Raw genomic sequence first — 26,432 nt, 5'->3', positions numbered from 1 at the left:
GCGTTTTCAGTACCTATTGGTTAATAGGTAGTAATAAGTGTTTTCAATCAGATATGCAATTTCAATCGTTTCTTATAGTTATATTAATATTCGATCTTCTTTTCTCATGAAACTATTGGTGAAATTCGATTAAATAGAAATAAAAATATTTTATCTTGAATTTAGATATAATTGGTGAAATAAACTTGAAAGATATTATGCAGGCGTGCATTAAAGAGTGCAACTAAACTTAATTTTTTTCATATAAGCTGAACTTCTCAATATTTGAGCAAATGTTATGTCTAAATGCTGGAGGAATGTCCGAAAAATATGACGTGCATTTTTGTTGAGTTTGAAAGGCAAAATTTGCTTATTGAAAATGTGACATTATACTTACCAACAAGAGAGTAGTTATGAGATTAGACGTTATTCACGAAAAAAAATTATGCTTGAACAGCTTGATTAACTTGGTTTTTTGTAAAATAAAATTAAAACAAAGGTGTTTTCGTTCAAGAAGGTACCGAGAAATAGAAGTAATATATTCGAAAGCAATTGAGAAAGCGAAAAGGCTAATTTGAAAAAGAACGCTTAATTGAGAAAAAGACAGCTGCTGTGTAAAGTTTGTTAATATAATTTATTGTATATCGAGGTTTCAACATGGAAAAGTACAAATATTGCAATATAGGGCCCGCAAGCTCTCCTCGGGTGGGAGGGAGGGAGGGAGGAAAAGGGCTATGCGTGATTGACGAATACGTCCGAGACATCATTTGTTGGTTTCTCATATCTTTATCGTATAATATAATCGGTGGCCAGAGAGACAAACACGTTGTTTTCATCAAGCGTGTGTCACTGTGTGCGTGTGTCAGTTTGTTCTTCGTAACTAGGGTTTATGTTCTCTCTCTCTCTCTCTCTCTTTCTTTCTATCTATCTTATCGTTCGGCATGCTCCCGCGAATTCTTGTACATCTGTTTTACGCAAAGAAAACGAACGCAAACGCTGGATTCGCTAGCGCGCGCACTCGGAAGTGCGCGACATTAAGGAAGATTCCCTCCTCTCCACGGCCCCGTAATTTTTTTTGGTATACCTAATTCTCTCGCTCTCTCGTGCGCGCACGCACGCACACATACACACACACACATACACACACACACACACAATCGCACGCGCTAACAATCGTTGGCGCAGTGGTTTTTCTTTGGTTTTGTTTGTCTTGCTTTGAAACGAACTACCCTCGCACGCATCGTTCACTTCGCTCTCGCTAGTCTTTTTCCTTAGCCCACCCCCCTCCTCCCTGTTGTCATTATTAATTTTTTTTTTTTCGCTTACTTTTTTTTTGTTTTTTAATTCGTCGCACACGCGCCGCACTCATCATCAGCCTCGCGCGCATACTTGCTCTTATTCGCAGTCTCTCTGTCTCGCACGCACTCAGATTTCAGATTTTTTGCGTTTTTTCAGAATTTTTTTTTCCATAGTTTTTTTTCTTTATGCAACACATAATGCGACTAGGTAGTACAGGTTAATTAATAATTAATATCATTAGTTATACAATAATAACATATGACTAGACAATGCAAGATAATAATTATATCGTAAATAGTAATAATCGTGGATTGCAATTTATATCAACAATGTGACATGGCGGGTTGTTCTTTGTTGTTGTTTTTTTTTTATTTTCATGTATTCATGTAATTGTAGATTGTGTCGTAGGTTTACTTGCATCCTCTCGCTCTTCTGACAACACTTGCTCTCTCTCTCTCTCTTTCTCTCTCTCGCTCTCTCTCTCTCTCTCTCTCTCTCTCTCTTTCTCTCTCTCTCTCTCTCACTCGCGCTCTCAATTCTCGATTAGTTACATTGGTTTGTTTCTTATTTGTTGGTTCATTATTCCCTACAAGAGTCTTCTTTGATTGGACCCCACCCATAGTCTCCATGTCTCTTTGCGTTTACACACTGAAACAAAAATTTTTCAAATCGAACCGAATGCAATTGATTGTGTGGTCTATACAGTGCACGCCTTCGTCCGCCTTGCCCGTCTGTCCCATTCTCAGCTCTCATGCTGTTCTCCGGAAATGCCAATACACTGATAGAAAAATCAAGAGATTACAATTCATTGAATTTGTCGTCGAAAAATGATAGTCGCGCGAATTCACCTGCTCTACTATTCAAATAGGCTGCGGCGTCAACAATTTTTTTATTTTATTTATTATTCAATCACCATCGTCACCTTTCTCTCTCGTTAACTACATTAATCGCATAGGTAACATTTTTTTTATCGCTCGCTCGCTCGTTCTCGCTCTCTCTTTCTCTCTCTCTCACTCTCTCTCGTTCTCTCTCTCTTATTTCGTTAGCAAATATGCACCGAACGAGCAAAAATCGTCCGGCGTCTTTGATTTACTTTACTTTTATTTTATTTTCTTTACTTTATGGTATGTTCGCGTCCATAAAAAAGATTCACCGCGAACTCTACGTGTTTTCGTCGAATTATCTCGATTTCAATTCGATTTGACAAGTTTTCCCCAGTGCACAGCCATTCGACAAATGTAATGGATCGTCATCACATCCGCGCGCCTACGTCTGTCATGCGTGTGTGTGCTTGTGTGCCTGTACGTGTGTGTGTGTACGCGTGTGGAAGCCTCGACTCGCGTGCAACGGAGCCGCGGTGAAAGTGTACGTGTGTGTATGTTTTGCCTTATTATCGAACGAACGGCGAACGACTCGCTCTCGTGTGTGCGTTCGAACAATATTGAATGTCGAAGCTCATGGAAATACAATCGTGGAAGCTCATGATGTGCGGAACTCGAGCCTCGTCGTTCGCCATTCGAGAAGTGTGCTTCCTTAAATTGTACGCATTTTTTTTTTTAAAACCCGTCGCAAAATACATGTCTCTCTCTCTCTCTCTTTCTCTCCCGCAGTTTCTCCCTAATTACCGCGCGCCTAAGTATGTGTAAATCGTGTGATTAATTACATCTCCGATTTTCCATTTAAAAGCCTAAGAGTCGCCGTGGAATGTCTTTTTAAAGCCTTTATCTCGCTAAAACCCCCTAAGACCCCCTAAGTACATCGCTCTAGGAGGAATCATTTGTTTTGGATTTTGTTAGCTTCTGCCACCTAAACGCGCGTCGTTCGCGAGGTTTCCTTCGTGGGATCCGACCTATTATAATACTCCAAGGTATCACCGGGCGATAAAACTACGGATAGGCTCCTTTGATAAATCGTCGCGCGAGCTTTGTGTACGTATGTGTGTGTGTGTGTGTGTGTGCGCGCGTGTGCGTGTGCGTGAAGATCGAGGAACGAATCGACTATACGTAATTATTTTTAATTATCGAATTGCCTTATGTGCGCGCGCGTGTATGTGTGTGTATGTCTGTCTGGTTTTTGTATTTTTATTAGTGCTTGCGCTCAGCTAGCTCCACCCCACCTCTCGGTCCCTTCGAAATCGCTCGGCAGTATATACGTATTATTTACAAATTTATGTTCGTGAGTTGCTCAATTCGTTTGTCGCTGTTGTCATGACTGGTAAATTTCGCGTTTGTTAGCAAAAAACAAAATGAAAGAACGGGTTGTCGATTGGCAATGGCTTCGATGTTTATCACAATTGAGATCCGAACGTTTTGTTTTGAGCAATCACAGCGCGCAAGCTCGACTGTTTCGTTCCTCTGTCCGTTGCGTGTAAGTGTGTGTGTGTGTGCGTGTAAAGTTTATTCGGAATGTGTCAAAGTGCTAGGAAGTCTCGAAGTCTGCGCTATGGCTCGTTTTATCATTCAGCCGTAGTTGGAATGTGTGTTTCCTTTATTTCTCTTATTCATTTATTTATTTTTCTTATTTATATTTCTCACCGTAGGAGAATATAAAAACATTTTGTGCTTCTCTCGCGCTTACAAGGTTTTCTCTGGAGCGAAAGTGATCGCGTCCCCGGTAATGCTATATTTTTTTCTTCTTTCATCTTTCATTTCGCTATTTTTATTTTATTTTTTTATTATTATTATTTTTTTATTTTTTATCTTTTCTCTTTTAATGAAATCGGCTATTCTCAACAGTAATTAGATACATCTTTGTGTTTTTAATTAAAATCCTGCAGCTGTTTGTGATATATTTAATTTGCTTTCTTTTTTATCTCTCTTATAAATCTCTCTCGCCTTCGTTCTCCGTGGGTTTAGGAACGGCTTTTGCTCCGGAAAAAAGTCGAAAGCCTCGTCACACTCAAATCCCGACCTAAGCGTAATTTTATCAGTTTAAAATTCTCTCTTACTCTCTCGCTCGTCTAGCATTCATTCACATTCGCTACCTTTGTGTCTTGTGTGCGTGTGTTGTGTCATTGTCGTCATCTTCATCGTCTTCCCGTACATCTCCCTCGATTTTTTTTTTCACCATCGCCTCGCGTTATTTTTTTTTTTTTGCGTTTTTTTCCTCTTTTATTCATCATCGTATAAAGTCTCTCTCTTCTTTCATTTTGTATCGTCTACGAATATTGTAATTAAATATTTATACACCCATTGACAGACTAGCTACCATGTTTTTTGCTCGTTTAGGTATACTTTTTTTTTCATAGATATCAATTTAATTAAGTTAAATTCAATGATTAATCCATAGCGCGTTATTATAAGTTATAATAAGTAATCAGTAGAATATAATTAAAACATGTACAGAAGATTATAGATTATCTCTCTCGTGTTTTCTCTCTTTCGTCTCGTTTCATGCCAACTCCCTCTGCGCTCTACGATTGCTTCGCTGAGCCTTCCCTCGCCCTCCAACGGTCTGACTGTAGACGGTCCTGTTCTACTTAGTCGGAGATTATCTATTTGCTTGCTTATACTTCTCGATTTTTGCGGTTGATCGTTGTGGCTCGTCTCGTCGAGTCTCTCGATTATAATTGTTTGTTTTGTTTTTTTTTTTCCTACGCTCCCCCCCACCCTCCTTCCGCGCCCTAATCTCCTTAATTTTTTTTCCTCCTTTAATTTTCGTTTAATTCACTCGCACTCGCTCAGTTATTCCCTTAATATTTTTCGTTACATCGCACACGCACTCGCGCATCGCACAGTCGCTCGCCGAATTGCCGTCTTTTGTCGCGAGACGATTCGATTAATAAATAGATAGTACATAAATACTTCATTTATTTAGGCCTACGCTGAGCTAGAGCTGCTATGTCACGCCTATAATTTTTTTTTTTACTTTATTTTTTGCTTTCGAATCGACCACCGTTATTATTATTTATTCACTTTTGTCTTTTATTTCTTTCCCTCTTTTGGCTCCCGCTTCCCGAAAAGTCCCCTCGCGCTTTCTTGTAAAAGTTCCGCTTTTTTACTTGCCCGATTCATTGTCTCGTGGAAAAAAGAATTGATTTACTCCCATGCACTCCCTCCCTGACCTGCTCACTCTCGCTTATTCGATTAATATATTTCTTTTTTGTTTAATCAACAGCACCACTGTGTACTTCATTGCGCGTGTTCGAGCGCCGCGACACCTCGAGCTTTCAGTTCACTGAAAGAAGGATACTCGAATCACGCGAATCGTCGACGACGCTCATTGACCAGTTTTTTTTTCTTTTTTTTTTTCTTTTTTTCCCCCTTCAAAATCCATTGTTCACCCCACATCGTCTCGATACGAATCAACCCAACCCTCTGACCTTTTTTTATCCATTTCTTGCATGCTACTTTTATACCTTTTGTTTAGCGACTATATCAATTATACGCGATACGTAAAATAATCCTAACAACAATTAGAATGATAATAAATATTGATGAAGAGACGACCACAGAGTCCGGACAAATTGACGACAAAGTCTTGCATCATATTATTCTTAGCAAGTAAGTTATCTTTTATTAATCAGTTTGCTTGCGTTCTGTTTTTGAGTGAAACAATCACAACGAATGATCATGCATATTCGGTAATAATATCGAATCTCATATCTCGACGAGTATTATTGGTTAAAATTATCCTGCGATAATACTTGTGCAAATGGACAACTTCGTTCATTTATCCGAGTTTTTTTTACTCTGCGACTACTAATTATCATAATAATCCGTAATTAGTAATATAATTTAAGGTAATATAATATAATGTAATGTAATATAATGTAATATAATGTAATATAATCATTAACTAATTAGCTTGATAATAATGACGCACGAATAAATATAGACGTTGAAAATAGCTAAGACAAATACTATGACAGAGAGATAAAATGCAATAGACAAAAAACGAGAGATGTTTGTTTGTTCATTTTTTTCTTCCTCGAGATGAAACGATATAGATCTAAAATAAGTGATTAGCGTTAGTAAAAGGTAATTCAAGAGCTCACGACCAAATAATCGGTCATCCTTACTGCAATGAGTATTACACATAAATTATACATCTAAACGTAATATATTGAGTTTCCTTTGTCGATCGTATTTTAAGTAAATTCCATTTTCTCACATCGCTTCCCCGCAAAAGTGTCATCCGTCTCCGTTTTTTTCCTCGAATTAAAAAAAGAAAAAAAGGAAAACCCTCCCTTTTCAGTCTGCTACGCTCAAGCCTCTCTCGCTCGCATTCACAGCGCCATGAGCAGAAAAACCTGCGCTCGTCTTCGAGGTTTTTCACGTTACTTTTTTTTTTAATATTGTTTTTTTTTTCCTAACGCACACCGATTTATCGATGTTGCGAATCGCCTGGTTCACGAAGCTTTCTCGTCCGACCTACGCGCTATACACTCGGTTTTTTTTTATTAAAGAAAAACGCCTTTGCCCCTCTCATCACGTATATTTAGCGTCGTATGCACCGGCGACAACATTACTTTAGTTTTTTTTCTTTTATTTATTTTCCTTCTCTATCGTTTTTCAATTAAATTTTGCCTATCGACGCTGGCACAAGGATCGTTCGTCCCACAACGTTTTATATCTAGGCGTACACACGTTCACTATTAATTGTATTTTTTTCATCTAAAACAGAGCGCGCGCACACACGTGTTATTTTCATTGTCGTTTGCTCTCTTTATCGTCGTCTTGGCTTGAAAAAGAAGAAAAAGAAAAAGAAAAGATGAGTGAAGCTTGCATTCTTTCTATACCTCTCGCACACATTTTAATATAACATCGTTTGTCGACGCAGTGCCAGGACTCACACGATTTCGACTTGTCGAGACGGAGGATTTATCGACAACGCGTCTTGTGCGTTATTTAATAATTTTTTCTCGATATATAATATCAATTATATATAATGCTTCCTATTACATTTCTCTCTTATTTGTCTCACTCTTGTCCATACACTTGTACATATACAATATTAATGTTCTGCTTCTCTCTTGTCGTTCGCTCTGAAGGCGAACAAACGCCTGGGTAAATGTGCGTTTTCGTATAACTCGGAAAACTCAAAATTTGGTTTTTTTTATACACCACTTTCTCTCTCTCTCTCTCTCTCTCTCTCTCTCTCTTTCTCTCTCGTCATCGTCATCACAATCGCTATATCATCACATGTGTCGTGTGTCGCAAACGTGGGAAGGACGGAGTTGATCGAACATTTTTATACACATTCTGGCCCGCGTTTCTCTCTTACACACATACATAAACACTCTCTCATCACTCACACGCACATGCACGCACACGTACACATTCAGACGACTCTTAGTTTGTTTTTCTCGGTTTCTCAGCAAAAGTAGGCTTTCGTTGTATGCATGGAAACCCGATTAGGGACGCGTTCTTCGACGTGAAGTTATGGCCTACCGATCAATCGACGACTTTCTATGTGCTCCTAATCACGTGCACGTCGCGTATATAGTATACACACACGCACACACACCCTCCCCCTTTTCTTTTTAGCTGATCGTGTATACACATTCTCCTTCTCTCTCTCGCCTTCTAACAATATCTCATAGAAGTAGAAAGCTTTAACCAACGCCCTTGGTTCTCACTACTTTTTCCCCTTTCGAATTATTCTAACGGATATTGTTAATTGCTTTTGTCTTTCACAATCGTTCACTCGTTATCGAAGACAGAGATATATAAGTATACAGATACAGAGAGATTGAAGGGAGGATGTTTTGTGGAGTATATATGATGGATGGTGATGATGAAAGGAAACAAACAAAATTAATCAAGAAATAAAACAAACGTCATTCGAACTAAACACAAATCAGTTTAATCCTTAAATAAAACATAATTCTTGTTATGTTATATAATAATTAAATAAATAAATAAATAATTGCAGTAGTAGTAGTAGTAGTAAATAGTAGTAGTTAGCATAGTTAGTATTAATTAGCATAGTGTAGCTGTAGTTATTAAGAGATTTTTTGTTTATTTGGGTTTTTTTTGTTTAAGTACTCCTGCGAACTGTGGTCTCTCACTCGCTTCGACTTTACTCATTCTCTCGACAAGTATATCATAGCTACGTAAGACAAAGCTAAAAAGAAACGATTGTAATTTTTTGTTTGTTCATTTCAAACGTTACACGTCAATCAATCAATATCGTCACACACACACACACATATATGTATATATGTGTGTGGCAATATATATGTATAATAGTCGGAGTGGTCGAAAGAAGCGGTTAGTCAACAATGGCAACTACAGTGATCAAGTTTTTATTTTTCGTTTGTTAATGCGCGCAGATAGATATTTCTTTCGTTTACCAATGATTGTTTTTTTTCTATACTAGTCGCTCGTTCTTCACTCATCAATGATTGTTAGTCAGTGTTTTGTACTCACTACAAAAAGCTACACCACTAAAGACACGATCACAAAAAATTATATTAAAAATAATAATAATAATCATAATAAGAATAAGATAAATCATAATGATAAGAATAATAATAAGATAAGTAACTAATATACAGAACAATAATAATAATAATATAGAATTATAATGAGATTATGTGATAAGAGGAGTGGAATTTATCATGTAGACTCCGAAGAGTCGCTGTAAGCCCACACGCATGAATGTTTCGCACGCAAATGATATCAAGGATTTTTTCCTCTCATGATTCCATGAAACGGCGACACCGACGCGTTGAACTTAGTTTTCGATTGATTTTCGTTCTCTCTCTCTCTCTCTCTCTCTCTCTCTCTCTCTCTCTCGTTTTTCTTTCGTCATTTCTATTCAATAATACATGTAACTTTGCGTAACTCACTACACGTCTATGATTACGTTAAATGAATAAAACGGAATAGTCGCGAGGAGAAGAGCGCTGTCGACAAATCAGTTATTTCCTTATAGTAGTCAATTGATTTAGTTTTTGGCGCGTTCATTTATCGTCGCTCAATCATAAAATTCGTCTATAAAAAAAAGAATTCGATCAATGGTACCGGCAGTCGTGGCTCTCTTCTCGCTCGCAAATCCTGGACTAGACACAAAAAGGTACATACAAATAAGAGATAATAGTAATAGTTTGATGAATTCGCACGTCGTAAAAATTAATATACGACTTACATATTGTCATCTCGCATCATAATCACTACACATCACGACAGAGAGGGCGAGTCGATCCTCGGAATGGCTTCATTTCATCATCAATATATCAATACATTTTACTATGTTTGTTTTTGTTAAATACACGGCGAGGAAAAAAACACAAATATATAGTCGCGGGGTTATTATTAAAAAACTACTCTCATCGAGTATTTCATTATTTTAAAAAAGTTAAAACAAAAAAAAATGTTATGTTATTAAGCACACGCATCGTCACTCTTTTTTAATCACGGGCGATCGAACACTTTATTTTTTTTAAAACCTACTTGGACTAGTGTTTTTTTTTCTCTTGTACATCAGCAAAAGTAGGATACGTGCTTCGTCCTTCCCCGTCCTTCGCGTTACGTTTCTCTCTCTCTCTCTCTCTCTCTCTCTCTCTCTCTCTCTCTCTCTCTCTCTCTCTCTCTTTCTCTCTTTCTCTCTCTCGCTTTTAATAATATATATAAATGTATATCTATATATATTTGCATTTCGCTTTGTTTTCTATATAATAGTATCATTAATTTTCATTTTTGTTCGTTATTTCATTCTCATAATCCGTTCGCCGCACGCTGCGCCGCTAATAATAATTTCTGTTATGTGACGCGCGCGCACGGGTGCACGATTATATATCGCGGAAGCTGTGCTTTCGCTCCCTCACAATTTTTTTTATAATAATAATCCCTAAGCTAGAATCGACTTTGTGCGAGCCCTGCCTCGCGCCGCCACTCACGCAAATCTCTTACACACACACACACACGCACGCACATACAAATGCTGCACACGTGATATCATTGTATGAACTGTTTGTTGCTGTATTTTTTTGGTATGTATGAGCAGCCGCACTGCCGTGTGTACGCGTTCGCCGTCGACTCTGTACAAGACATTGCATTCTCGTGATTGTTGAGTATGTGATCGGTAGGTAGGTAGTCTGTGATGGCCGCCGGGCCCTCGTGCCTCGCTGAAGAATACTGATAGATGAAGCGCGCCGCCGTCTACGCCTTGTCGCTGATCTTCTTGGGCGGCGCGGGCGGCTGCTGCTGCTGCTGCTGCTGCTGCTGCTGCTGCTGCGGCGGCGACTGCTGGGCCGCCGACTTGGCGGCGTCCTTGGCGGCGGCCCGGGCCGGCTGCTGCTGCTGGTGGCGCGGCTGCGCCGGGCCCTTGCCGGGCTGGCGCTGCGGGCCGGCCTGGAGCGCGGGCAGCAGCCAGCGCGGCAGCGCGCTCGCCGCGGGGCCGCCGAGCCAGGGGTGGCCCACGGCCGCGGCGGCGGGCCCGCGCTGGCCCAGGAACTGTCGGCCGAGCTGCTGCTGCTTGAGCAGCAGCGCGGCGGCGGCGGCGCCGCCGGGGGCCGCGCCCGCGGCGGGCGCCCCGGGGGCCGCGGGGCCTGCGCCGCCGCCGCCCGCCCCGGGCCCGCCGCCGGCGCGCTTGGAGGAGGCGGCGAGCAGCTGCTGCACCGCCACGAGGCCGCCGGACTCGTCCTGGCTGGCCGCCACCGCCGCCGCCACCACTGCCGCCGCTGCTACTGGCAACTCTACGTCCTACGCGGCCTTGCTCTTGTTCGTCTTGAAGCTCACCTGGAGCACGCGGTTCCCCAGGGTGTAGCCGTTCAGGCTCTGGATGGCCACCACCGCCTCCTCGTAGTTCGTCATCGTGACGAAGCCGAAGCCCTTGCACTTGTTGGTCTGCAGGTCGCGGATGACCTTGACCGACTGGACCGCGCCGAACGGGCCGAACAGCTGCCACAGCACGTTCTCCTCCGTCTCCGGCGCCAGGTTGTAGACGAAGATGCACCAGCCGGAGCCGTTCATCGCGTTGCCCGGCAGCATCGAGTTCGCCAGCAGGTCTCCCGCCAGAGGACTGTACCTGAAACGGTGCTCGTTACTCCGTCTGCCACGGAGCCCAGCAGGCGCCTGCCGGCTCCGACTTGGCTTCCAATCGCCTTTGTCGAGTGCTCCTCTGCCGGTGCCTCGATAAAGGCGCTCGTCCGCACTTTCGACCGCTTCTCCGTCTAAACTAAGCGTTCGCGCGTACACCACGAATCGATCGGCCCACTCGACTGATCAACACCGCGCACGGCCTGTCGATTCGTTGGTATAAGCGAGAAGGCTAGCTACGAACACTATATGCAAATAATGGATAATATCATAACAATAATAATAAGTAATAAAAAGCCACATTGCCAATCCATACACCTTCAACTCACTGACCCGCGAATTTGCGTCTGAGAACGATTTTAAAAGTGCCGGGCCTTTTTTCCTTTCGCATCGAGAGATCGTGATCAAAGGAAAACTGCACAGGGAATGCATGTATGGAATTGAAAAGGTGCCTCAAACGCTCAAACGCTCTCAACAGAAAGAAACTTTTATCTCATTAAATTTTCTCTTGCTCGTTATGTAGGAGTGTTTGAATCGATCTTTGAGAAATGAGGGTATACCAAGATGCAGAGAAATGGCTACCGATGAATTTAGATTTCGCTTGATAAACCTGATGAGCGGGGAGACATCAAAACAGAGAAAATAAATGCGCTATAACAAATGAGAAGCGAGCTTTTTTTTTTCTTTTCTTTCAATTATTATTTTTATGCATGCATCAACAATGTGAATGGCAATGATTCTAGACTCGGGTGAAAAGAAAACTCTCAAGATTTGAAAAGCAGAGAGCGTGAATGAAACAAACAACCGTATATTTCACACATAACGCGTGTTCCAAAACAAAAAAAAATTTAACCACAGAGATCTTTTATAATACACATAGACACATGAAATATATGAAAGCTACGTACCTACTTGACGTCACAAGCCGCGTTAAAATAAATCACATCTCGGTTAGTATACAATTATAATGCCCGAGATAATGGTGACTTAAAGTACGCGTTTGTTTTTGTCATTTAGTCGCAAACGATTTCAGAATTCATTCTCAAATTTCTTTGACTTACATTTTTTCAAAAGATCCAAACTTTTATTTAACGTCCATTCTGATATTGTTTGCAACTAATGTACATTGCGTTTGGCAGTGCAATGTTCTTACTAAACGAGAGCTTTGCCAGCTCAAGGATAATTTTTTTTTTCAAATGTCATTTCATCATGTTTCAGATCTTTTATTTTTGTAGAACTTTGCATTGTCCATGTAAATATTGAATGTTATTCTTAACCAGTTGTTGATCGGCATTTCAGTTGAAAATACCAAGAATTATTTGTGAAAAACCAAGCTTTTCAAGATCGACTGCAGTTAATCGATATGGCCACTTTCATTTTTTAAAGTTATTTATAATTTTTGGTATTTTTCGTGACTGCAATTGGACGGTTTGGTTTACCTGTCACTTGACTAACAGTTTGTTATTTAAAAAGCGTCTACGAATCGCTTATGTATCCCAAGATTTCGTCTCGTATACGATCGCAGACTAAGCGATTGTGTAGCGTGCATTCATGGATAATTTATTATCAAGTTATTTGAAAAAGAATCTACAAAAAGTTTGTACAAATTCTGACTGTATAATAATAAAGTATCATTTTTATCAATGAACTTGCAAAAATCTATTTGGATGTACTATGACGAATGTTCCAAATTGAAAATTTGTAATGAAAGATGTACGATTTACTTAAAACAAACATGAAAAGACCAATTTAAAAGCACAATTTCTTGTAAAATTTTAAGTTGAACCAACGAACATATCAAGTGTGTTATATATTTTCAATTGGTCTTTCATTCGGTAACATTCATCAATTTATCAATCGTATAAGCTGATTCTAAACCGAGAGACTAGGTTTGATGTTAGTGTGAAAATCGAAGGAAAATTAATCAAGTACCACGGGTAAAAGATAATCAGATCATCTGTCATTAAAAATGAAAACATAGAAATGTAACTGCGCACTGTCCAGATGAGGAAACAGATTTGGAAGAGGATCAAGTAAAGCAAAATGAAAGTAAACGAGAAAAAGGGGAAAAAAACTGTGAAATCCAACTCAAAGTACTAACCTCTGTAAGCCTTTGTTAATGGCAAGAATTGCTTTGCCAGTGCTAAAACAAAACATAAGAAAAATAAAACTTAAAAAACGACGGTCCGAAATGCAAAACAATAAATACATGCCAATGTTTTTGGCAAGTAAATTTTGCGCGACAAAAAAACATACAAATTACAAGTACCATAAGATAGACAATGCTTGCCAATCGACGTTGTAGCAAAAACGAAAGAAAACCATAAAACTATAAGAAAAACAATAAACAGAACTTACTGCGCCTCTACGGAAAAAGTACAAGAGAAAAACAGTGTAGGGGAATTACATAGAGCAGAAGTAGGACGCCGGAGAAATTCGTATCAGGAAAGGAAAAGAACAACTCGGTTGCGGGTCGATTTAGTTTGCTTTCGGCATGAAAAAATGAGGGTAAACAAAGTCCATGATATATAAATGAGGCTTAATGGTGGCGATAAAGCAACGAAGCAACAACGTCGCTTCTCTACAACCGTGTGCCCGAAGCAAATGATGAAAGTAAACAGCAAAAGCATGATCGCTTGTACGATGTAAAACCAAGAATGACTTCTTTGACTTTTTCAATGGAACATAAGCGTATGAGAAACAGTAAAAGGGAACGTACATTTACAGCGGGATGATGAATTTAATGTTTTTTTTTTGGTCAACAGATCGATCGGAAAAGAAAGAAAAAAAAGACAGTCGAATTGTAAATGTTGTTGCTGTTGTTGTTGTTGTTGTTGTTGTTGTTGTTGTTGTTGTTGTTGTTGTTGTCGTTGTTGTTTTTTTTTCTCAGTTCTTTCAGTCATGTTGGGTAGAGCGAGTAGAGGCGAGTAGGTACCTGGATAGTGGCGACAGTGGAATGTACCTGAAGCGGCCGGTAGGATGGTGGATTGGGCCGCCGAAGCGGCGCGTCGCCTGTGGTGTCAGATAAGCGGCCAGCGGTGGTATCGCCTTGTTGTTGTTGCTTGGATTATTGGCGAACTTGACGGTTATCGGCTCGGTCGAGCCCTTTGGTATCGTGCCGTTGAGCTCCTGGATCGCGCGTTCCGCCTCGACGCGCTGGTCGAATCTTATGAAGCCGACACCCTTCGACAGACCTGCAATCCATGCCCGCACACGTATTCCCAAAAGACCGCTCACACTCGTTGCTCGGTTCTTTCTCTCTTTTTCTGATTTGCTCGCTTCTCGTTAATTTTGCACTTTTATCCCCATTTCTTTTGGAACCTCGTTAATACCCCCCTTTATCATGTCAGCTTTGCCTTCTTTCATTGGACAGACCGGTGGCATTAACGGGTCGATCGACTAGCCTTTGACACTTTTGCAAATAAAAGAGGATCATATCGAGTGGTGCACTCTACGTCTATCTAGTTCGCATAAATTTGCTTTTTTAACTACGTCAAACAAAGACTAGTCTGATTAATTTTTGTCGAATTCACAATATGCACTTTACAAACTAGTAATTTGATAAGCTGGTATATAAGATAAACCGAGTGGCTCGGTGCGCATAATTTCGTTTCTTTACACTACTTGTAAAACAGTAATAGTAGCCTTATGTACACACGCAGGCACACGTATTTATATGTACATATATGTGTGCGTTCTAGTCATTGCATTGCTCTTTCTTATTTTTCATTTCCAGTGAACTACAATTTTATTGCCTCTAAATTCAGCTGTTCGAAAGGTGTCAGAGGCAACTGAGATTCTTTTTTTATTCTAAAAATCAAGGTGATAAAAATAATATGACTCAAAGCGTAAAGAAACTAAAATTTGGCGCCGGCTAACAAGTGTGTTGTGAAATCAAATCAAAAAAGTAAATCGTTAATCTTCATACAATGTTAATCATCGTCAAATATCACGTATGCAAATAAAAAGAAAAAAAAAACACAATCAAGCCCTTGATAATTATTGCGTTTTCGACTTTCTTTCAAAAGAATTTTCGTGTTGCGTAATGACGGAAACAAAACTTGAATAACTTATCGTTAATTTTTTTTAAAGCATAAAAGTGCATAAAAATTAAAATGAAGTTAGCTATAAAGGAGAGCCAGAAGAAGTGGGAAAAGAAAAAAGTTTCTTGAGTTACGTACCCGGCAAATTGTCCCCGCCGCCAGTCACAAATTGTCGTACTAAACAGAAACGATAAATCTCTCAGTGAAAAATAGCAAAACGCCTGGTATCTCTTTTCAATTCCATCTCGCTCCTCATTCGTTAGCAAATAATTAATTGCGATCGAGAAGTCGAAAGACATTGTCTTGGAAAAAATAAATTATAGAGAAATGTAAAGGCATCCAATGTGTGTATAATTAGGTCAATTAATGCAGTATTATCAACTTTCAATTGAACAGAGAGCAAAGCTTTTTACAGAAAAACAAAAATCAAGATGTCAAATGCAAATGTAAGCTTCAATTTTAATGATGAGCCAGCGAATGAGAGGCGATAAATGGCAATTTTTTTAAAATTACATGTCTTACAAAATAATCGCCATATATTCGTCCGCCTCCTTGTGTTACGTTTAAAAGTTACGTTTAAAAAAAATTGAAAAATCCACGATAATTAATCATCTAATTTAACGTCAAAATTAGTACGAAAAAATGACAGATAAGTGGAATGATGTTTGCAAGGGAGATATAAAAAAATTGAGAGGATTTTCAATTTTCCTAGTAGGCAGGCGGACGTTGCGTAACTTAAAAATAACTTACATCGACGTCACGGTGAGCGATACGATTTTAGCTGCGAGGAACTTATAAGAGAGAGAGAGAGAGAGAGAGAGAAAGAGAGAGAGAGAGAGAGAGAGAGAGAGAGAGAGAGAGAGAGAGAGAGAGAGAGAGAGAGAGAGAGAGAGAGAGAGAGAGAGAGAGAGAGAGAGAGAGAGAGAGAGAGAGAGAGAGAGAGAGATGGATAAAACAAAATAAATGTAAACGAAGAGCGAGAAAGATAGAAACAGAGAGAAGACGGGTAGTAGGAGAAATAGAAACAACGGTAAAGATAAAGGCCATGAGGCTGTGTGTAATGAAATTGCAAACAAATTATAAATATTTTTTCACCAACCGAAAGGTATTATTATTATTATTATTATTATTATTATTATTATTATTATTATTATTATTTTGTTGATTAAACTGTCAAAACTATTATCATTTTTATTTTTTGTAGCCATGCTTCTGTATGTATGTAAAGGTAAAAATAATTGAAAAAGGAATCTAAAAAAACAAGAAATAAACAATGTTTATCAAGTATTTTAGTAGTCTCATGGCACTGACAGCTTTCAAGGCTTTCGTTTTTTGATGGTTTATTTTATTTTATAATTATGTAACATTCTCTCTCACTGATTCCAATGCTATACTCGAGAGATGAGAAAAGGTAAGAGGCGCACCGACCCACCTCAATAATATATAAGCACCCCATGGCCTAGTTGAATATAATATTAAAACGCTCGTTAAAAGCTTACATTTCAAATTTTTCATAGTTAAAAAATCAATAATTATTAAAAAAAATGACTGTAAACAGCATCCTCGCCGATTGTCGCAAAATGCAAAATGTATGTCAAAAAATCAAATAAGCTATTATTCTTCTCGAAGCAGAAGATAATAGTTGAGTAGAACAGTGAAAGATAATGACGACGTATTAAAGGAAAGTTTGACCTAAAAAGTAATCATAAGTTAGAAAGTCAAGAATGAGTTGTTGGAAATTCAAAAATACCACCGAAGTGGATAATTAAAAAAGAACACATTGTGCGACAATGACAACTCCTTCGCTGTTTAAACGAAAAAGAAAAATATACGGAAGTTGTACAAAACTGAAAAGTGAAAAATCCGACATTGATACGGTATACGCCAAGCAGCAAAAAGCGATGATATATTCATAAAAGCCCACAGAGCGAAAAAATAAATAAATAAACAAACGGAAAGCGAGAAACAAAAAAAATGTAAATAAATAAATAACCGTTTCGTTCTCTCGGCGGACAAACTGCCGCGAGGCGTTGCGGAATATGAAATTGAATTAGAAACAATGGGATTGAAAAAATCAGAAGATAAAGATTCGAAAAAAAAAAAAAAAAAAACAAAGAAAAAAAAGAAAAAAGAAGAAGAGAGCGATGACATACCGGTAATGTTGTCGCAGAGTATGCGAGACGTAATGATCCGGCCGTAAGGACTGAAGAGGTTCTCAAGATCCTGCTGCGTCATGTTCTTGGGCAGTCCGCTGACGTAGAGGTTGGCGCCCTTTATCGCCTCGCTGCTCGGTCTCGCGTACGATACCTGTTGAGATGAGCCGAGCGTGTATAGGCGGGCGGGCGTGCGAACAGGGGTTCGCACGACGCGAGTCGATTCCACGCGATCGAGCGGCTATTTTCGCGTCGCGTAAAATCTGGACTGCGGCGCCAGAGCAGCGAGCTTTATCGCTCGGCGGGAGGGGGGAGGCACAATGCAGAGCATAAAGCACGAACCTTGATCGTTTTATTTTGCAAGCGTAGACCATTGAGCGTGTTGATGGCCTTCTCGGCGTCTTCGGGCCGATGATAGTTGACGAAGCCATAGCCCAAGCTCTGACCTGCAAGGAAAACAACGCGAATCCAATTATCTTCGTTCGACGTGAGCGCAACTCTCCCCGCTTCTCCGCTCGGGGCCGATTTTTTCGTCGTCGTCGTCGTCGCGCGCGCGCGCGTCTCTCGAGATCCAAAATCAGGCGGCAACATTGGACGCCGACCGCGACGCCGCCGCGACACCGAGCGCGTCGTCGGGCGCCCCGCGAGAGGCTGCCAGTAGATGTCCGTGCGCAGCTGCTGTCTCTTCGGTTGTCGAGTTGCCGACAGGTGACGAGCGATCGAGACGACAAGAATGCGACGCTTGCGTCAATGAACTACTCGGCCGGAGTGTACGTCGTGAGCGCGCCTGCGCAAACTCAACGTTCTTCGCCCGCAACTCTGTGCATGTACACGTACACATGTGTATGTAATGCGTGTGATCCGACGGCGAATCAAAGAAAAATAACAGAATTCTACGGTCACGTCTGTGCAGAAATACAGAATGGCGTGGAACTAAATGAACAAATTAAAAGAGAAATACGATGATTGCTGACAAAACAAAGTGACAAAATCATTCCATAAATATATATAATCTTGGCTTTATACTTAACGGGGAAATCTTTTTTGATCTCGGGTGAAGATAGTATAATAAATAAAACATAACAAACCATCTATCTGCAAACAAATGTCATTATGCGTACCGTTCAGACCTGTTTAAAAAACAAAAAAAAGAAACTAGTAAAAATTTTGATCCATGAAACATGGTTATTTCGTCAAAAATAAGTAGTTTTTTTTTTCTCTCTTTTCAATATAACGCTAAAAACGAGATGAGAAATATAAACAGAACGCGAGTTTGTTCAAAATTCGCACGCGGTCGTGTGCAATGCCGAAGTGGTATGCGAAGCGCAGGGATAAACCATTTCCGCGAGAAAGCCGCGAGAAAGCCGCGAGAAAGCCGCGAGAAAGCCGCGAGATTTTCAAGCAGCTAGTTATTTGCTCAGGCGTCGACTTTCCGCCTGCGCGGCAAAAGACGCGCCTAATCAAATAATGAATTCTGTTCTACTTTGGATATTTCCGATCTCGGATTAAGGGCGGGAGGAGGAGGGGGAACCCAAGTCCAAAGTCGGCGAAACTCGAGCGCGAGTGCGACAATGAAGAGAAGCTTGAGAAAGAGAAGATGACTGGGAAGAACGAACGCGAAAGTAAAAGAGAGGGAGGGAGCGCAGTCGTCGGAAGGGAAAAAAATACAAATAAAAGAGGAGAAAGAAAAAGCGAGAGGAATCCGTGACCATACGCAAGCAAAAAGAAAGGTGGACGGTCGGAGTCGTGCAGAGAGAACTGACGCAACGCGCGCGCAGAGCTCTGGCGGCGGCGAAGGGGAGATTTGGCACGAGGTGTGGTAACTAGGCGTCTCTGTTGCCCGAGCGCGGCTCCGGGCCGCCCCCACACGCGGCGTCCCGAAAATAGCGCGCGGCGCGCGCACCCGCGCGCGAGGCTGCTGGCGCTTACCGGTGAGCTTGTCGCGGATGAGCTTGCAGCTCTCGACCTCGCCGATGCTGGAGAAGAGCGAGCGTATCTCCTCCTGGGTCATCGTCTGCGGCAGGTAGTTGACTATGAGGTTGGTCTTGGACTCCTCCTGCGAGCTCTGACCCAGGTTCGAGCCGCCGTTCTGCTGGATCGCTGTATCCATTCCGTTCGCCATCATTGCACAATGAACGCAAGCGAAAAAGACGACGGCCGCTCGCTGGCCCCGCTCGGTCCGTCTGCTGGCCTCCTCCTTGCTCGGCGCCTGCCCCGACGACTCCTCTGCTCGTGCTCTGCTCGTGCGCTCGCACCTCGCTCGGCTCTCCCCGCTGCGCGAATCTGCAACAAAGAGGCAAGAGGCGCGTCGCGCGGATTAGTTGGTCGTGCGACACTGCTGTCTCGCGACCTGCTGGCCGCCACCGACGCCGCCGCCGCCACCGCCGCCGCCGCCGGGGCTATCAATCTGGCCTTCGCACCGACGATTGGCCGCGCTGGTCGCGCTGACGGACCGATCCAGCGGTGCACTCGTCGGGCGTCGACGCGCGCTCGCGTCCGCGTTGCGCAAAAAGTCTATTTATCGCCGAGGAAAGCGAAAAGGAAGGAGGAAGAGGCGCGCAGAGCCGAAAGTAGCTCTCGGCATCTCTCTTCCTTTTCGTAATATTCCGCGTGCGTGCCGCTTCCAACGCACGCGCGCAACGCAACACTTGACGCGTCCGAAAATAGAGGCCGTGTCGTGTGGACTCGCTCGCTCGCTCGGTAGCGCGCGTAGGGCAAGAGGAAAAAAAAAAAGAAAAAAAAAAAAACGAAAAGAAGGAGGCCGCGCGCAGGAAGTTGGGTACCCCACTGGCCGCTCGAAATTCATCGGTGACGTAAGACGCCGCCGAGCGATCAGCTGATCGCCGCTCGATCCGCGATCGCACACCTGGCGGGCGGTCGCGCGCGCGCCCGTGGAACGAGGAGCGGAGGGAGCGCGAAACGCGATCTCCCGTCGACGAAAAGAGAGAGAGAGAAAGAAAGAGAGAGAGAGAGAGAGAAAGAGATAGAGAGAAAGAGAGAGAGGTGGGCCGTGTCAGTCGCGCGCGGCGGCAGCCAATTTAAAGGCTCGCGCGAGCTTTTAAAGAGACGCGGCGCGACCACCCTTCACCTTTGCTCGCAGCTGTGTCGTGGACAGCGCGCGCGCGGTGCCGGCTTAATTAACTTATAGACCGCTTCGGAAACGCGCGACGCGGCCTACCCGACTGAATGGGGATGGCGTCATGCGCTGCCGGATACTCTGCTCTCTCTCTCTCTCTCTCTCGCACTTTGTTTCTCCCCGTGGAAAGAAGTTGGCTGCCCGCGCGCGCCTCTGCGTGGCACAATTATTATCGAGAGAAAAGCGGTTCTCTTAGCCTCATAACAGCTGCATTCGTGCATCTGTTGTTGTTCCGCGCGAAGGTCGCCAAACGAAATAAACTTGCTTATTACGTGCCCCTCTGCTTCTGCCGGTGTATACGTATATTTATTTACGTGACCGAAAGAACACAGACGGGAAGAGACAAAAAATATGTTTCGGCAGCGACATACTAAGTGGATTATGAAATTTTTGAGGAAACGTTGACCGCGAAAAAGAAAAAGAAAAAGAAAAATGAATTCCGACGAGACGTCGGAATTACATAATTTTTTTGTCTTCTTCTTCAAGCAAGTTATGGAACGAAGGGTCTCGCAGTCGCTCGTGCCTCGCCGTAACGCGCGAGCCACTGGCTGGGCGAGAGCGAGCGAGACGTTCGATTAAAAGATTCGCGTCATTAGGGCCCTTTGGATTGCGCCAGACGGAGCCATAACGGACCGTAGGACTGCCGCTGTCTGCCATGTGCTCGCATGGGGGATCACGCGCGAAGAGAGAGACAGAGAGAAAAGGGGGGCAACTCAAACGCGCACGTGCAGCTGCTGCCACGCGACAGCCGGCCGTTTTGTGCGTCGCGGCGAGGAGGGGCCCTATGTCGTGCGGCGTGTCCGGCACACGACTTGGTCCGTTTTTTCCTTCGTTGTCTTTTAATCCGCCACCAACGGGGTGGGGGGTCAGTTTTTTACGCTTTCGAGAAAAAAAAAAAGAAAAAAAAAAGGAAAAAACGCTTGGCTTTCGCGCCGAAACGGAAATTGAGGCTTCGCCTCGGTCGATCGTCGGCCTTTTCGCGGGCGGCCACTCGAAAGCCGATACGCGCGTCAATAGAAAGAAAAAAAAGGATAAGGGGGAAGTAAGCTGGAGCTTCCCCCAGCGAGCGAAAAGTAATCGCAGCCGCTTCTCCTTTTTTATTGTTTCGTTCTCTCTCGCTGTCCCGCATGGAGCACTCGAACGTGCGCCTTTGTGCGAACGAATTCGTATGACGAAACTACGCCCGCTCCCCACCGTTTTTTATTTATTTTTTTTTTATCTGTCGTCCCGAATCGATATGACGTGTGTTTGAAGAATGAAAAAATTGGTCGCCTCGTCAGTCAGTTCCACGAAGGCTCGTTTCGCTATCGATCGCCCCGCGCGCGCGTACACACCTAGGAGCGCGAATACGTTGAAAATATTGCGTCGGCTCACACGAAAATACACGGCTTTCACGCTCGCCTCGAGCTGGTTCGCTGGCGGAGTGCAATCAATAACGAAACGCCACCGCCGCCGCCGCCGCCGCTACGTCAGAGGCATCGCGAAAAAAAAAAAAAAAAAAAAAAAACACGCGAAGCCGCCCCCGTCGTGCCGATTACGCAACGAGGGAGAGCGCGAGAAAAGGAAAAAACAGATCAAGGAAACAAGTTGGAAGCCGGGCTCCGAAAATAGAGATTTGAAAATCTACGGCTAGCAAGCCGAAGGCAAGGGCGTCGTCTTCTCGGCGAGAGAGAGAGAGAGAGAGAGAGAGAGAGAGAGAGAGAGAGAGAGAGAGAGAGAGAGAGAGAGAAAGCGCGCAGCTATATGTCAGGTGGCCATGGCGACGCGGAGAGAGAGAGAGAGAGAGAGAGAGAGAGAGAGAGAGAGAGAGAGCGCGCGCTTGCGCTTGCGCTCGCTGCACACGCATCCCCTCCATTTATTTGAAAACGCCCGATCAATACTTTTGCCCGCTGTACGCCTAGTCGTCGCTCCCCGTGTCGCCGTCTCGCTAGACTGCGCCCCTTCGGCGTGTATCCTTACCGACTCGTTCGGCGCACTGACCGTCGCCGCTCGCAAGCTGCCCGCGGCCACTTTCTTCAGCCCCAGCAGGCGAGGAAGGCACGTGCTCCTCCCCGACGGACAACACAGGCACACGCGCACTCCTTACCAGGCGTCAATATTGCGAGCTCGGCCGACGAAGTCGACGGCGATGCGCGAGCAACTGGGCCTCGGCATGCTCTTGCTTGGCCACGGCGCGCAGCACACGGGGTGGCAGCAGCGACACACGAGCTTGGCGCTCTGGCAGCGGGGCCGAGCGAGCGGAGCTTTTCGTGGTCGGCGCGCGCGCACACGTGGGGAGACGGTGGGGGATGGTGTCGGGGCGGGCTGGCGGGAGGCCGGTCGGGAGGGCGGGGTTGGGGCGCGGGGCGGGGGGAGGGGATCAAATTGAACAAACGAGTGACGAAAGCAAAGGTGCACACGCGCCGCGCGCTGCTTACGTACGCGGCTTGACTGCTGCTGCTGCTGCTGCTGCTGGTGCTGCTGCTGCTGCTGCTGTGCTGCTGCCGCTGCTGCTGCTGCTGCTGCTGCTGCTGCTGCTGCTGCTGCGCGAGAGGCGGCCGAGCTCGGACTGAGCGGCTGGCGCGCGCGCGACCGGGGCTGGCGGCTGGCTCTGCCTGGGGTTACACACGCCGCGCGCCACCGACCGGCGCGTCGCCACAACTCTGCGCGCTCGCGCGCGTCTACTCCGCGTCCTCGGCGTCGGCCGGCGTTCGCGCCGCGGGCCGGACGCTCGGCGGCCACTCGCCCTCCTCTGCCCCGACGGAGGCCGGCCGAGCGATCGCCGACGAAGTACGCTCGCGCGGCTCGGTCCGTCCTGCATCCCTCCTCGGCCGCTTCCGGGCTCGGGCTCCCTTTCCCGGCGATCCGCGCGGGCAAAAGTTTCGAGCGCAGCATGTCATCGTGAACGCCGCGCGATTCGTTTGCTCGAGTGTCGCTTCGCGCCGACATCCCCGAGACTAGGTTGCGCTCGATGAGGAAAACCGGAAAGGACACGACCGGCGGGCGCATCCCCTTGCCCGGGCGCGCCCGCGCGGGAGAGCGAAGACGAGCGACCGGGAGAGCCCTTTAAAGCTGGCCGTCGGGCGGCGCGCGGCGATCGCTGCGAGCCTCTCCGCTTCCGATTACCCGAGTATTTTCTTCGGTTGGCCCGCGAGCGCGCGTCTATCGATCGCCGTGCCGGCGACGTGCACGCGGCGATAGAGGCACGGGGGCCGCGCGCTCGCCCACACCAACCTTGACGAACACGTGGACGCGTCGCGCGGCGCGGCGCTCGCCCGCCGCCAAGTTGTCCGGAGGCGCGCAGACCTTTCCTGCCTACTGTGACTGCGGCGGGAACGCTCCAGACGAGCGCGAGAGCGAGTTTTTCCAAGACCGGCCGGAACGTATGTTTCGGTTATGGCGCCGATCGATTGCGCAGTGATATACGCGCGCGCGGACGAGGTACACGAACCCCGTTCTCTCTCTCTCTCTCTCTCTCTCTCTCGTACGTGCACAACCCCGAGCTCTATACTTCGCTCGGGCTGAGAGCGACACATGGACCCCCGATCAATACTAGCAAAGCCGAGCGCCGCCCCTCCCGACTATACACACATCCAGCAAAGGGGACGCGCGCGCACACACGTACACGTGCTAAACTTTCGCCGAGCATGCGATGTGTGTGCAAGAGATATTTGCGCTCGCATGCATATACAAGATTCTCTCTCGCTCGAGTGGGGCTCGGATTTAAATTTTGCGAGCCGGAGCCTATGGATTTTCTCCTTTAGTTTCGTCTCGCTTTGTTTTCGCTGCAGCGCGCGGCGTTTGCGCGATGTATCCGCGTGCGGGGCGGGCGCCGAGCGCCGGAAAAAGTCGCGAGCGACCAAACGAAAAGGAAGAGAGCCAGCAATTTGGCGCCGAGCGAACGAGAGGAAGGGCGGAGAGCGAAAGAGCGCGCGCGCGAGAGGCAGCTCACCACCGAATGCACTTGACCCTAAAACCTGGCGAGCAGAAGCGAGTGAGCCAGCAGCAGCAGCCGCGGGGCCACCGTGCCGTCGTGTACCCTTTGAACTCGTCCTCCCTGCGCCCTCGCGAACGTCGGTTTAGCCGTGCACGCACGCTAACGCGCTGAAAGAAAAGGGCCATCTTCCCCTCGAGCCCTCGCGACCCGAAGGAAGCGACGGTGGCCGAGCATTGATTTCTCGTATGTTGTTCGCGGCTGCTCGCGAGCAATCAATCGATGCGCGACCTTTCTCCGTGTAGAGCAGCAGCAGCAGCAGCAGCAGCAGAAGTAGTATTAGTAGTAGCGCGTAGTAGGGGGATGCGCCGGGCGCACTCGGATGCTGTGCGCAGAAATATATATTCCGGGGGAGTGTGCGTCCCCGAGATAACGCACACTCTCTCTCTCTCTCTCTCTCTCTCTCTCGCAGACAACAGATTGAATGAAGACACATGATGATGAAATGCTTATGATAAGACTAAATGATATGGAAAGCAAATGAAAGAACAGAAGAAAAAAAACAACATACCGTCTTCAGTCTTTTGAGCGTGCGTGGGGTGTGACTATCGTGCGCGTGCGAGTCTCTGGCTGGCCGGCACACGCTCTATTAATTGCTCGTTTGGATTTGTTTTTTTTTTGTTTTTTTTTTTTTTTGTTTTTTTTTTCGCTTTCTTTTAATTTCGTTTCGTATGACTTGGAGTAGAACGCAAGCGAAACCCAAGGAAACTGGTACACGCGCGCAAACTCAGGAGCGAGCACGACTGCTCATACTTGTCCTTGCTATGTACGTCCGAGAGCTTCGGCGGACACGGGCATTTGCACGGCTTTATCACAGTGCTCTCATGATCGCGTGGCGAAGTGAGTCGTCCAGCTGCCACCGCTCGCGACTTTGTTAATCGCGATTGTAAAGCAATCAGCGTCGCTGCCACGCCCTTTTTTCGTGCCAAGTCCTCCGTCCTCTCGCCGTCTCTCCGTTATACTCTTTCTCTCTCTCTCTCTCTCTCTCTCTCCCTCTATCTCTCGTTATCTATCTCTGTTTCTTCAGCTGACGAGCAATCTTAGCGTATTTGTTCTCGCGATTAATCTTCCTGTGCGATATACTCGGCGTGAGCAGCTTTGCGCGACTATGTGTGTGTCTGCGTGTATTGTATTTCGTCCTAAGGTCGTAAGGGGAAATAAAAGGGTAAGAAGGTGTAGTCGGATAATTGTGTGTGTGTGTGTGTGTGAGCGTATAAATGTACGTATAAAGAGAAAGATCGTCTATCTATAATGTATTTCTGTGTATATCTATGTATATGTATGTATGAACGAAGAGAAACGCAATGGCTTGGTGTGGTGCGGTAACAAAACTGAGGCCGGTCGGCCCGGAGCAGCGAGTGCGAGCCGGGCTGCTGGTGCTGCTGCGACGACTCCGGCGCGCGCGCACACGTACACACAGCCAAAGAGAGCGCTCGGCCCAGGGGTAACTCGCGCCGGCGCGCTAACATCGGCCGCGGACAGAGAACTTCCAGCCCTTGTTTATCGATTGCGAGCCAGGGGCAGGCAGGCAGGCAGGCAGGCAGGCGGGCAGGCAGGCAGGCAGGCGCGCGCGCGCACGCTCGCGCCGCTTCCCAGTCATTCAACCGATATCGGACGCGAGCCTTCTCCTCGAGAGGGCAAACGCGTCCAATTGTTGTTACACTTCCCTTTTGTCTTTTCGCGCGAGAGCGTCACTCCCGAACGAGGCTCCTCGCCGACAGGCGGCTTTCAATTGAAATTTACCTCGATCGAGGGCAAAACAATCGGAACCCCGATCGATAACGCTCGTTAAATCCACGCTCTCCCTCGCTTCCCGCGCCGATGACGAGGATTCGCGGTTGCTTTCGTCGCCCGTCGGTCGGC

The 26,432-nt window shown here is 45.3% G+C and overlaps 1 protein-coding gene across 5 annotated transcripts; it reads right to left on the bottom strand.

Moving 5' to 3' along the window:
* Positions 1-572: 572 nt before the first annotated feature.
* On the bottom strand, positions 573-24,809 carry LOC131672226 (ELAV-like protein 1). Of its 5 annotated transcripts, XM_058949313.1 has the most exons (9): positions 23,018-24,809; positions 19,390-19,743; positions 18,582-18,590; positions 17,803-17,906; positions 17,461-17,614; positions 15,446-15,484; positions 14,200-14,458; positions 13,366-13,407; positions 573-11,271 (listed from the first exon to the last, which is right to left on the bottom strand). In XM_058949313.1, the coding sequence occupies exons 1-9, from the start codon at positions 23,394-23,396 to the stop codon at positions 10,929-10,931; spliced, it is 1,683 nt and encodes a 560-aa protein (XP_058805296.1). In that variant the 5' UTR covers positions 23,397-24,809; the 3' UTR covers positions 573-10,928. The 5 variants fall into 5 exon arrangements, with proteins under 5 accessions (XP_058805296.1, XP_058805298.1, XP_058805297.1 ...); XM_058949315.1 differs by lacking the exons at positions 13,366-13,407; positions 18,582-18,590 and having other exon boundaries at positions 573-11,253; positions 14,227-14,458; positions 23,018-24,785; XM_058949314.1 differs by lacking the exons at positions 13,366-13,407; positions 18,582-18,590 and having other exon boundaries at positions 573-11,253; positions 23,018-24,781.
* Between the last annotated feature and the right edge of the window lie 1,623 nt (positions 24,810-26,432).

Source organism: Phymastichus coffea, unplaced genomic scaffold (genome assembly GCF_024137745.1).
Source record: "Phymastichus coffea isolate CEN01 unplaced genomic scaffold, Cenicafe_Pcof_1.1 PCOF00146, whole genome shotgun sequence".
Lineage (NCBI taxonomy): Eukaryota > Metazoa > Arthropoda > Insecta > Hymenoptera > Eulophidae > Phymastichus > Phymastichus coffea.
The sequence above is the reverse complement of the archived record's forward strand: the minus strand, read 5'-3'. Positions and strand labels throughout refer to the sequence as shown.

Coding starts and splice junctions, on each gene's coding strand:
- LOC131672226 (XM_058949313.1), bottom strand. CDS start 23,396: ATGCAGGACGGACCGAGCCGCGCGAGCGTACTTCGTCGGCGATCGCTC. Junction 19,744..23,017: donor AGCAGCAGCAGTCAAGCCGC/GTACGTAAGCAG, acceptor TCTTTGTTGCAG/ATTCGCGCAGCGGGGAGAGC. Junction 13,408..14,199: donor CCACTGTCGCCACTATCCAG/GTACCTACTCGC, acceptor GTTTTGTTTTAG/CACTGGCAAAGCAATTCTTG.